Raw genomic sequence first — 12963 nt, forward strand, 5'->3', positions numbered from 1 at the left:
ACAGAATCATGCCACACTCTGAGTAATTCATTTTGTAAACTTTGAGAAAATCTTGGCTCCGAGTTTTTTTTATTTTTTTTTATTGTTGTTTTGTCACGATCATATCAGAGTTGATCTATTGGCACAACATTAAACTGGGCGACAGTATTGGACATAATAGCTGATTTAATAGTTAGACCATGTGCACCCATCATCAAAATCCTGACTCTGACCCTGTGAGATTAAAAATGTGTAACGCATCGTTGAAATGGCCCTTCATTGACTCGATAGTTATTTTTTAGTTTGAAAACAAACACTTGACTCAAGAGAATATGGCTTTTTACACTTTGATAAAACATTTATTCATCTTTACCACCAAATAAAAGATCTAACAAGTGCTGACTGAAGATTTTGGATTACCTTTATATCTTTCTGGTTCCTTATCAATCCATATATTATTTGCCTGAGAGCAAAAAAAACTCTAGATTCCAGTTTAGTTTAGCTTCTGGACAGAAGGCACAGACAAAGCAAAGGCACCACACTGACATGAATATTTCATCCCTATTTTCTGTCAGTTGTAGTTTAAAAAAAAAAAAAAAGACAGTAGCAGTCTATTGCTGGAGAGTCCTCTGCTTTAGAAACAAACCAACACGTAAGCAGGGAATGTTCTCTCCACTTTCTTCTTCATAGTGTTTCACTAAAATCATTATTTCAGAGCATTACTCAAGAAATCACACTGAAGACTAAACTTCCCGAAAGGACACTCGATTAAACTTAAAGACCTTTTTTCAGGTCTGTACGTGTTTACTGTCCATCCTCCCTTTTTTCCCACTCAAACCTTTTTCTCCTGTTCTACATTAAAGGACCACCACAGCTTTTGTCTAGACGTACGTGTGTACTCTCATGAAGAGTGTTAAATGGGCTTCATCCTTAAAGATCCAGAGTGCATGAAGCACAGACAGACAGTAGAGTTTAACGTTTGGATCATGTCTTTCTTATTCCAGCCTGACGGAGTAAGGAGCCCAACACGTTTGGTTTGAGGGTCAAAGGTTATTCTTTCTCTCATTGTTTCCACTGCAACCAGTGGGCGGGGCCTCCTGTAGCAGAAGTGGCAACACGCAATCAAGTGAGCATAAACTTTGTTTTTGTTTAGACTTCATTAATACCAAAGCTGACAACCTCATGTTGACATCACAGTTCAGGAAGTTGCAGCTCAGATTTTCTCCACACGGCTGATTGTTGCTAACACACACCGCTGTTCTAACGTAATATAACCTCCTCTGTTAATACTGGTTTCACATGTCTGTTAGTGTGCATGTTCAGTCTAATATACAGGAGGTTTATAAATGAGTCTCAGGGTTGATGGCAGTCTTCAGCTGATTGATTACATTTTGGACTGTGGCCAGGCGAGCTGCTCCTGATCTCTGTGCTAAGCTAGGCTACTTTCATTTCCTGGCAACTTCACCCACAGGGTCTTCTGTTTGTTCCTCTGTCACAGGAAGACTGGCACTATTGAGCAGCTGTTACTGTAGCCAAACAGCTCGCAGCCACCTCGACAACTTTTCACGATGTCCAAAGTAAGAAGTGTAAAGGAAGAAAGGCAGCTCTGTTTCAGGCAGTGTCATTTTTTCTTCTGTAAATCAGAACACCTCAGTGTGCAATATTGCATTTATACCATGTTGGAAGAGTTATTGTAAAAATATGAATACTTTCTTTGGAAGTGTATAAAACACTATGAAAACGTACAGCACATGAAATGTTTACGTTTCAGGTTTTCATGATGTTTAATAACCTGAAAATAAGAATCTGTGTGTGTGATGAGTCGTCTTTATCCTCAGAGTGAGCGGGTCTTGTCCAGAGGTCGTCTTACTGCACTGATCTAGAAAGACGCCTGTATAATTGTTTTTTTCTATTTCAAAAATAAGCTCATTAACTCTTTCAAACACTTCAATAATAATAACTCTGTCGATCAGAACAAACGGCTATTCAAGGAAAAACCTGCACTTCAAGCTCTGCTCCTCACACTCTCAAAAGAAGAAGTAGTACACGAGGACAGCGAAGAGAAGAGAAACCAGGATCCAGTTGACTGAGTGGATGTAGACGATGACCAGGCCGATGTCGAAGAGCCAGCCGCGCATGTCCGTGAGGTCAAAAGCCCCCAGAGTGAAGCCTCCGTGCACAAAGTGCCAGCGTCTCCCCGCCGCCCCTGCATGCCTGCGCTCTCCTGGAGGCACACAAAAGCACATTTTGGATACAAGCAAATATTTACCCCCCCCCCCCCCCCCCCACAACCCCCTCCCGAGAACAAAGGAAACGTTGTGTCCTTCGGGCTGAACGTGGAGTTAAAAGCCCTTTTTAAAATGACCATCTCTCTTTTAGATACTTCGACACTGATCTGGAATCAGACCTTCAGTCAAAAGTCAAGTGAGAGACGTAGTTTCATGTTCAGGTTTCATATTGTGTGACAGATCGAACATAGAAAGGCGTTTTAACTTTTCAGCACACTCATGTTAGGATTCATTATTTATTAAAGTTTATGACTTTCATTGACTCACAGTCTTCACTTGTTTCACAGCTGAAGACAGTTGCAGTTGTTATAAGAAATGCTGAAACTTCTTTGCTCTATCACTGGAGATGTCGAACACCGTTTTCTACTTCACCTGAAGCGACTTCACTTTGTGATTGTGTTCATCTCTCAGGGTTTGAATCCCTGCCGTTTCACTGTTTGTGACGTTGTTAGCAGGACTGAACTGTCAGCTGCTGTAAAGATAACGTTTATTATGGACTCTAAACTGTGGAGAAGATAAACACTATCTTGTTTTTTTTTTCTGACAGTAAACTCGTTGACGTTCAGGACGAGGGGGATCGAGGTCAGACTTCTGGGTCTTTCACATGTGGAAAGAGAATCTTTGGTAAGGACTCCGGATCATTCTGAGACTTACACTGGACCTTTTCTGTGGACATTTTAAAAACAACTTCTCACCCCAGAAGGTCCGGAAGCGTTTGCGACAGCAGGGCAGCGGCCACTTAGCACACGGAGCGACCTGGAAGTTCTGCTTGCGGGGGTAGTAAACTTTTGGGAAGAAGGTCTTTGCTGTTTGGTTGAGCTCTGAAGAGAAACGAGACAGGTGATGACGTGTAAGAGCGTTTCTCACACGTCGTACTTTCGACCAAATGAAAGCCTTCTCACCTTTATGGAAGTTGGTGTGTGAGATGAGCGTGCGACAGAGCGGGCAGGGTGTGTTTGCCGGTCGGTTTTTGGCGATGGTGCGCAGACACGGCTCGCAGAAGATGTGACCGCAGGGTTGACAGCTGTACGGACTGAAGTAGACGTCCAGACACACTGCACAGGTGAGGCCGTCTCTGTCCTCCTCCTCACTGTCCAAGAGTGGAGCGCTCACAGTATCCACCTGGAGAGACACACACACACACACACACACACACACACACACACACACACACACACACACACACACACACACACACACACACACACACACACACACACACACACACACACACACACACACACACACACACACACACACACACACACACACACACACACAGTGAGCAGAAGATAAGATAATTCCTTTATTCATCTCGCGAGCGGAGACATTTACAGTGTTAGAGCAGCAAAGCAGGATAGCAGAAGAAAATCACACACACAGTGCAAAAAATTAAAATAGATAAAAATATAAGTGTACAAAAAAAAGAGGTAGTATAAAAATATGCATCGAAAACAATAATCAAGAGGTAGTATAAAAATATGCATCAATTAAAGAGCTAGTAAAAAATATGCAGTTCAGCGTTAAGTGAAGTTTTCACAGCAGAGCCGTGACCTGTGTCTCACCTGCTCCTGCTCCAGCTGAACGTTCAGCCATCGCTCTCTCCTCCTCTGTTTCCGGCGCAGACTTTTCAGTCGATTCTTCTCTCTCTTGCTCAGTCTGTTTGACGCCAGCGAGCTCGGAAAGGCTTGGGACTGAAAGACACTCAGAAATGAAGATGTTTCCTCCTAAAAAGCTCAAACTGTAACACTCTGTTCTGCATCTCTTTATGATTGTCTTTTTGAAGGAATGTGTACTTTATGAACATTGCATGCACTAGAGAGAAAGGGGGGGGGGGGTGTAATCACCAGCACAACTAACAACAGTACGCACGTCAAAATGAGAAGCGTATAAGACGAAAGAGGGAGTCAAAGAAATCAGGAAAGATAACAACAACAATGTCTAACGTCTAAACTAACTCCTAGCATCTTCGCTCTACATACAAAATGTCACGCTACGTTAAACTCCTGTACGGAAAGAGATCAAGTGTGGAAGCTTTCCAGCGTGTGCTGATGGACTGAGAATCGTTTCATTGCACGACTCGCTTTTTGAAATTAAGTTCTGTTTTTAAATAAAGGAACAAAAATAACAAACTTTCTATTTTAAATCTGATCCATCATAAGGATGTACGACATAATCATTCGACGTTGCCCTTAACTTATTGTCATCAAATCCTAAAACGTTTGGAGACAGATGATAGAATCTGTATATTCGATTAGTTGGATTCACGGTGAAGAGCTGTAACTCACCATGCCTCCGTGTTCGTGCTCGGCCACGCTGTCAGAGATGGATCTCCCTCTAAGGAAAAGTGCTGAGTCATCCTGGCGCCGGCTCTCTGGAGAAGACTCCACGTCCTCCACAGCCTGCAGCGGCTCTCCATCCAGAGGCGACTGCGTCCTTTCGGAGACCGACCAATGACAGGCGACGCCACTGACGGACGCTTCTCCATCGCCGTCAAACCGCTGACTTACGGGACACGAGACAGGTGACCACGTCGACTCGCCCGTGCTTCCACTCGTCATCTCCACAGCTGACTTGTGGAGAGGGCCAGCAGGGCAAAAACATGACGAGCTGATGGCGGCGTCCTCCTCCACACTGCCCCGCCGCCTGTGAGAGATGCAGCTTAGAGGACTGAAAGGAGAGGACTGGGCGTTCCCGCTGCCTGACGGCGAGTGAGAGGCCTCGGTGGTGCTGCCGTGGGACACGACGGCGGCGCAGTTCAGCTGTAAACCGTCCAGTGCCGTCCGGCTGGATTCAGGCCTCTGCTCTCTGTTAGGAGAGCCGTCGGACAGCAGACCAGCGTGTCCCCTCTCGGGCCTCGTCCTCCTCGGCTGGACAATCAGAACACAGCTTTTATTGTCACGGTCCACGCGGCTTTTGTTGAGGTGGACGGTGGCGTCCAGGCCGCAGGGACACTCGATGTGATTGATGAAGTTGAAGCCGCCCAGGCGAGCTGAACAGTTCCAGCAGTTCAGTTTTCCTACAGTCCACTGGGCCTGGACAGAAGGAGACGCGTTACACTGAGTCCAGTCTTTTCTTCTTTCAAATAAAATATAGAATGAAAGGTTTGACTTGTTTGCCCAATTTACAAATATTTTCCAGTAAATATGATAAACATTAAAAAAACAAAGAAAATAACAAATCTGTATGTGCAGAAAATAAACATACAGAAAGCAATATCTGAGTGATTCATGAGATTTGAATCATACGTTGTGATGGATCCATTTTGGTCAGCCAATGAATCTTATTTATATCAGCAATAATATAACGACTGTGTTTGTTGAGATTGTCCCTGACACACCAAGAACACGACAAAGAATTAATGTGTCATCGCCTCACGCCGCCTCCATATTGGCCACATAGTTACACTTGAACATACAGCCGACGGACAACCAGCACGTACGTTCTGCACATGCGTGAGGTGAAGAGGACTTGTTTTCCTCACTTCCGTATTTCTTCTCACGCACTGATTCGCTTAGATGAACAGCCAATCAGAGGGGTTCCTCTCACCGAGCGGGACCGACACCGGTTCCACGTGTCAAATCAGCCGAAAAAAAAGTCAGACGGGGGCCGACGGGTCGCCACAGAGCTGGACACGCCTCAAACAGCAGGGTGATGGGACGACGGCCGGCGACCTCCTCCGTGTGTCAGGGCCTGAACGATGATCTGGGATATTATTATTATTGATCTTAATGATCATTACTGTTTGATCACCTCAGCCTATCACAAACACGTCAACGTTATCATGACTGTTCTTTGCTCTTCATTCAAGATTTGTCTTTTTGCATTAAAATTCACACATGCAGTTATTGTAAGAAAAAAAACAAAAAAAACCCAACTAATTCAGTTAAAAGACGGTCCCAAAGTGCATCAATGAAAAGAATAAGTCCCCTCTGAGGAAGGGAGGTCAGTGAGGCGACACGCTCACCTGGTTGACTGAGGTCAGGATCCACTCTGGCAGCGTGTCAACGTTCACATGCCAGATACTGCAAACACCTGCTGAGCTTTCATCGGTGTCCTCGGCCTGCTTCAACATGAACACACACACACACACACACACACACACACACACACACACACACACACACACACACACACACACACACACACACACACACACACACACACACACACACACACACACACACACACACACACACACACACACACACACACACACACACACACACACACACACACGAGTGAGAAAGTCCATGTCACACCTACACCAGCTGTCCAACACGTCCAGAAACACGTTATGATTGTCAATGAGGCATTTTAATGATCAAATAAACTCACAGTTTTTAAATGGGGATTCATTGATTAAATTATTTCAATCTAAGAAAAGTTATCATCAATTTGAATTGAGACTGATAAAAAATCTTTCATCTTTCACAGGCTGAACATCTGAATGGATTAAGTCTACACAAATAGTCTGTGTGTTCCATCGTTATTTTAGTTACAATGTGTCAACCTCAACAGCTGAAGCAGAGCATTCATGTGAATTTCTTCATCTATTTCAAAGGTTGTTGGTGCAATGACTCAGTGACCGGAGTTCAGACCTCAGAGTTTGAAAAGATCGGAGACAACAACTCTGTACAAGCAAAGCAGAAAGGTCGTTACTCAGAGAGGAAAAGGGCGGACTGATACCTGCAAACAGTGAGTGTGAGGACACAACTTCAGATACATACAGGACGGTGCTTTACAGATACACGTTTCACTAACCATTAACAGACATGTGGAGTCAACGGTGCCTCTCCGACACTTCCTGCAGCGGAGCATGACTCTCTCTCTCTCTCCTCTGGCACTGACACGACTGTTGGAGAAAATTCAGACATGAAACTATGACACACACTGAATGCTCTCAGAAGTTCACAACAGTACAACACACAGTACGTCAGGTACAGGAGGAGCTGCTGCAGAGCGGCACGTATTTACACATGAGGTAACCTCATGCTGTTCCCTGTGGGTACGACATTATATACATGTCAGTATTTGTAGAGTAAATATTATAAGGGTTAAAAAAAAAAAGTATTCTGATGAGTGACTGGAAATGATGAAATCCTAAAGCTGAAAGTGTCCTGATCAGTGTGAGCCACACACCCTGATAAGTGTCAAACTGGGTCAGTGTTATTCAACTGAACTGGATAACAAGTAAGGAGCAAACAGACAGGAGGCGATGCCTTCACTGCAGACTACGACTGTAAAGATGTTTTCATTACTGCACGTCTTTGTGAACACTTCAATATCAAACAGTCGTTAAGCACACGGACAGCATGCAGTCTGCTGGTTCATTGTGAGCTCAGTATTCTGGGAGTGATGTTTGTGTTTTATGGTCATATAAATGAATGTCAATGTGCCAGCATTTAAGTGCATTATATTTTGAATTGCACATTTTATTTAAGTGATAATAGCAACTGAATTCCTCTTTAGCCTGCTGCAGTGAAAAGAAACTGTCAAACTCAAGGTATGTACCGAGCTGTCCATTTTTCCTTTTTAAGCGACTCGACATCAGAAGTAAAGGACAGAATATGGAAACTAAATATTCAGGCTTCTTCTACAGAAGTTTGCAAGCTGACAGCAGGGATTGGCTCGTACTGCTTAAAAGCAAAACTGTAAATATGGTCAAGGAAAGTACATGAACGACTGAGGGCTGTAAAGATTGATCGTGATAAATTGATTCAAAGGTGTCAAAGTTAAATGAATCTCAGTGACACGGTGAGCATCAGCAGCTGCAGATTGAGACTGAGAAACTTTAGGTGTGGAAAGAGTTTGTGTTCAGGAAGAAAATAAAAGAGGTGAGAACATGGTAGGCGAGAAAAATCTGTGTGCAAAAAATCACAAGAAGACCGAGAACTACACAAATAACACAACCAACATGATGCAGCATTTAATGAGAAGCTCCTGAAGATTACCACCATCTTATAAGAAACATGAAAAGGTCAAACCACACTGAGGGAGGTCAGGGTTCACTCACACTATGGGCTGAATTGTCAAGTTATTACTGCTTACTAAAGGCAGATAGACATCATAGTCTGAAATCATGATGTAGAATAAATGAAAGTACAGCTTAGTGAAAGGTGCTGCACAGTCTGTACTGACTTGTTACACACAGACTGATAAAAGGCTGAAGTAAATATGTAGAGAGCTCTGTCAGTGTGTTTGGTCTACAGCAGGTGTCTATGTTGTTTCTTCTGTCACGTGTTGGTATGTTCAGTATACAGCTAACTTCACAAATTAGCTAACAACAACAACAATAACAACAACAACACAGGCTAACACAGTAAAAAACAAATGTCTAACCGGCTCGGTTTCACCGTAAAGTGGAGTTATTAGTGTCATGAAATATATTAAAAGGTGTTTTCATTGTATGGATCCTCCTACCTGTAAGCTGGGAGGCTGTTTAATTCGTAGTCGAGGATAAATCCAGAGCACTGAAAGTTTAGCTGCCTCCTCGTTTTTTTTAGTAAAGCCGTGACGTCACAAACTAGGACACTACGGGAAGTCTAGTAGACCAAAAAGTCCTTCGTTGTTTCGCTCCAAGCAGCCTCAATAACTAATCCTGCAGCATGGATATATATTTATATATATATATATATATATATATATATATATATATATATATATATCGATGGTCAGTGCAACCCAGAAGAGACAAGAGAAGAGGACGAAACACTAAGCATGTAGCTCCATGTTCTTCTACCTCCTCTGAAAAAGAGTCTCTGGAGAGAATCAGTCAATACTGCATGAGGGGAAAACATCCTAAAAATTGAGTCAAAGCTAGATTTCATGCATTATTGACAACCTCCCTGGCCTGAACTTCATTTACAACATGGACATTATTGACACTTTTTTTCATGCACATTTATTGCATACAATCTAAATTTGTAAGATATTTACTTGTGCGCATAACATAGATTTAGAGGCTACAGTATTACTCCCTGAGTTGAAGTTTGCCTTAGCAATTCAAATACATTTTAAAGCACCCGTTTTCTACAAGGAATATAATTGTACTGTAACTTACTTTTTTTAATTAATCATTGGGTTTTTTTTTATTTATTATTCTAAGTACCCTAATCCTACTATAACGTAAAGACATTTTTTTTTTATCTCTATAAGGCTATGTGAACTGAACTTGAGATAAATTAATTTAAGATTAACTTTTGCGCACATCATACTTACGCATAAGTTAAAGACTTGTGAGCAGAAGATCGTTTATTATTAATATTATTATTATTATTATTATTACTATTATTGTTATTATTATTGTTATTTATTTATTTTTACGTTTCGGGCCTTCATGGACTCTTTAGAAAAATAGAAGAAAAAGAAGAATGAAAAACAGTTTGATACGTTCTGACTTTTTCATGTTCGTGATACAAAAACCACAATCCCTCCTTTATACTCTTTTTTTATTACATTAAAACAAGTGAAAGTTTTCTCTGTATGTACATAATGAGGCACATTTACCTCGACAGGAGAAAACGGTGTTCAGCTGACTGCGTAGAAAAGTGAAATAGTTTTATAACAGTAATTGTTTTTGTCTTTACATTTTGAATTGACTACTTTTTTATTAGAAGTCATTGATGAATTACATCCTAATTCACGATCAACGTCGATGGTACCGGTCTTCGTTCGTTGATGTCTGTATTTAATCGAAATTAACGCCAGATGGCAGTGACACATCCAGTGGGCCTGCAGAGCGCTGACCATGGTGCTGACGAGTGTTCAAGATGTGTCATTGGAAGGTTTTGATCAATGTTAGTCACAGGACTTCTATCCTTTCACTCCGTTTTTAAGCATAACCAGTGAACAGAATATTTGTTTATAGGGACAGAACGTGTTTCCAGCCAGTTATTTTTTGAACGAATCTGTGTCACGTTTTTAATTTCCAAATACACGATCTGTTCACAGAGCAAAATTAAACTCCATCCCAGTTTCCACCAAAAATGGTCCTATTATTAAAACGATTATAAGAAAAGTTTTATTAGACTATCATGGTAAACGTTGGATAGAGAAATTAGATTGTAATGTTGGCTATTTTTCATTTCGTTGAATTGATAGAGGTGAGTTCACTGTAGACTACTTCTTTTCTCAGACATAAGCGAACTGAAATTCATACAAATATGTGTGTAACCTACCTCGTGTCTCAATTCCGCTTTTATCTGCAGCACTGAGAGCAATTATAGAAACAAAATAATTAGTTTATATTGATCCAATAACTCACAAATACTTCTTCACCGACTGATCTGTGGTCTAAACCCACTCAAACAGTCATACAATGACATGTGACGCATTTTCCATCACGGGTATAAATACGCAGCATCATTCTCCCTGAGCAGCCGACACTCGCAGTCCAGTCCCTCTGTGCGGCACACAGTCAAACAGTCCATTATGCGCTCCTCGAGGTGCGGTGGTGAGATGCGCACCGGGCTTTCTACTAAATAACGACAGCTCTCCAAACACCAACAATGGAAAGCACAAACAACACAACAGATTGGTTTCAATTTCTGAACTTTTCAAACGAGAAACAAAGTGAGGAAGAGGAGGTGAAGCTGAGTTACCAGGTGGTCACATCCTTCCTGCTCGGCGCGCTCATCCTGTGCGCAATCTTTGGGAACGCTTGTGTGGTCGCAGCCATCGCCTTGGAGCGCTCTCTCCAGAATGTTGCCAACTACCTGATCGGTTCTCTGGCTGTCACGGACCTCATGGTGTCGGTGCTGGTGCTGCCCATGGCGGCGCTTTATCAAGTCTTGAACCGGTGGACTCTTGGGCCGATCCCGTGCGACATATTCATCTCTTTGGATGTGTTGTGTTGCACATCATCTATTCTGCACCTGTGTGCTATTGCCCTGGACAGATACTGGGCGATAACTGAGCCCATAGACTACATGAAGAAGAGGACACCTCGGAGAGCCGCGGTCCTCATCAGTGTCACCTGGCTTGTTGGATTCTCCATCTCAGTGCCGCCCATGTTGATAATGCGCTCTCAGCCAAGCAACGTAGCAGAGGACAGAGCGAACCCCAAACAGTGTCAAATCAGACAAGACCCCTGGTACACAATATACTCAACATTTGGCGCTTTTTACATCCCTCTGACTTTGATGCTTGTTTTATACGGGCGGATATTTAAAGCTGCCAGATTCAGGATCAGGAGGACTGTGCGTAAAACGGAAAAAAAGAAAGTTACCGACTCTTGCCTGGCGTTATCGCCCGCTTTGTTTCACAAAAAGACTCATGGAGACGGACAAGGTAAGACCTGGAAGAGGAGCGTTGAGCCCCGACCGCTGCCGAGCGTCAACGGCGCGGTGAAACACGCGGAGGACGGCGAGTCTCTGGAGATCATCGAAGTGCACAGCAACTCCAAATGCAACCTGCCGCTGCCCAACACCCCGAGCTCCGTGCCGCTGTTCGAGAATAGGCATGAGAAGGCGACCGAGGCGAAGAGGAAGATTGCGATGGCACGAGAGCGCAAAACGGTGAAGACTCTCGGTATCATCATGGGCACCTTCATCCTCTGCTGGCTGCCCTTCTTCATCGTCGCCCTGGTCAGGCCCTTCTGCCAGAACTCGTGCAACATTCCCCGCGCGCTGGACGATGTCATTAACTGGCTGGGCTACTCCAACTCTTTACTAAACCCCATCATTTACGCGTACTTTAACAAAGACTTTCAAAGCGCTTTTAAGAAAATTCTTAAGTGTCATTTCTGCAGACCGTGACGGATGATATCCAGGTGAAAACAGGAGCAGCACTGAAACCAAACAGCCTTCAGTTACTGAAGTGGCACTAAAGATGGTCCTGATACAGAATGATGCTGAAAGTAAAGAATAAAGAGGGATCACAAACTGTCATCATCATCGGTATCAGTATTGAAGTATTATCAGACGTGTCTGTAGTCTATGCATAGATAAAGCTGTGATCGTTACGCTCCATGTTCCACTTATTGTCCTTTAATGTTCAATAAAGATATACTTTTTCACGATGTACAGTAGTCGTGTTTTAAAGCATCTATCCAATTCAGCCAGGTAATAAAAGAGTGTTTGAAAGTGAACATTTTCACCAGGCTGTGGCTGCTGGTGACGATTTTTTTTCTTCATAAATTAAATTATAAAATGAACAAAAACTACTGAAGTGGTCAAATAAAACGCTGGATGCAGCTCCTGATATTTCCGCTAATAGACATTTGGTGAACATTTAACAAAGAGGTGAAGGCTTCAGCGATGCCAACTTGATCAAGGAGTTATGACGATTGTGTGGGTTACAGAGAGATAGTTATAGATTCACTTTGCACATCATGAACAAATAATCGGATTATTATCAACTTTATTTGTAAAGGGACCATGCGCAACATTAAACATAAATGTTGTCATTTGATGTATTGCATTTGATGTATTACATCTGCAGTCCCTCCGTTCGGTGTGAAGTGCTGTTGTTTGACAACTGGTAATCATTTAAAGGTCCAGAGCCTTACAAATCAAGTTTTTCTCAGAAATAGTTTTCAATCAAACTTTTTACCAGATGGAAAACTATTACTATGCTATCACACATTAAAGTCTGTCCCTTAAAACTCAAGGTCCTTATGAAGTCCTGATGCAGCCCACATAAACTTATGCAGCATCAGGTGTTTAGCACAATATAACCTGTAACCTATATGAAC

At 42.6% G+C, this 12963-nt stretch overlaps 2 protein-coding genes across 5 annotated transcripts; one reads left to right on the forward strand and one right to left on the reverse strand.

Moving 5' to 3' along the window:
- Positions 1-147: 147 nt before the first annotated feature.
- rnf180b (ring finger protein 180b) lies at positions 148-8814 on the reverse strand. 4 transcript variants are annotated; one of them, XM_079364391.1, is made up of 8 exons: positions 8691-8813; positions 7032-7113; positions 6235-6333; positions 4556-5302; positions 3833-3961; positions 3170-3389; positions 2963-3088; positions 148-2203 (listed from the first exon to the last, which is right to left on the reverse strand). In XM_079364391.1, exons 2-8 carry the CDS (start codon positions 7086-7088, stop codon positions 2007-2009), a joined length of 1575 nt encoding a protein of 524 aa, XP_079220517.1. In that variant the 5' UTR covers positions 7089-7113; positions 8691-8813; the 3' UTR covers positions 148-2006. The 4 variants fall into 4 exon arrangements, with proteins under 4 accessions (XP_079220517.1, XP_079220516.1, XP_079220518.1 ...); XM_079364390.1 differs by having other exon boundaries at positions 7032-7122; XM_079364392.1 differs by having other exon boundaries at positions 6235-6330; positions 7032-7122; positions 8691-8812.
- A 1848-nt stretch (positions 8815-10662) lies between these two features.
- Positions 10663-12277, forward strand: htr1ab (5-hydroxytryptamine (serotonin) receptor 1A b). Its single transcript, XM_079365266.1, has one exon. It carries the CDS (start codon positions 10778-10780, stop codon positions 12023-12025), a length of 1248 nt encoding a protein of 415 aa, XP_079221392.1. The 5' UTR covers positions 10663-10777; the 3' UTR covers positions 12026-12277.
- Positions 12278-12963: the final 686 nt, after the last annotated feature.

This window comes from Symphodus melops (assembly GCF_947650265.1).
Source record: "Symphodus melops genome assembly, chromosome: 16".
NCBI classification, from domain to species: domain Eukaryota; kingdom Metazoa; phylum Chordata; class Actinopteri; order Labriformes; family Labridae; genus Symphodus; species Symphodus melops.

Excerpts from the sequence above, each read along its gene's own strand:
- rnf180b (XM_079364391.1), bottom strand. The coding sequence starts at position 7,088 with ATGCTCCGCTGCAGGAAGTGTCGGAGAGGCACCGTTGACTCCACATGT. Across the intron at positions 6,334-7,031 it reads ACTCCACATGTCTGTTAATG|CAGGCCGAGGACACCGATGA; the intron begins GTTAGTGAAACG and ends TTCATGTTGAAG. Across the intron at positions 3,089-3,169 it reads ACACACCAACTTCCATAAAG|AGCTCAACCAAACAGCAAAG; the intron begins GTGAGAAGGCTT and ends GTTTCTCTTCAG.
- htr1ab (XM_079365266.1), top strand. The coding sequence starts at position 10,778 with ATGGAAAGCACAAACAACACAACAGATTGGTTTCAATTTCTGAACTTT.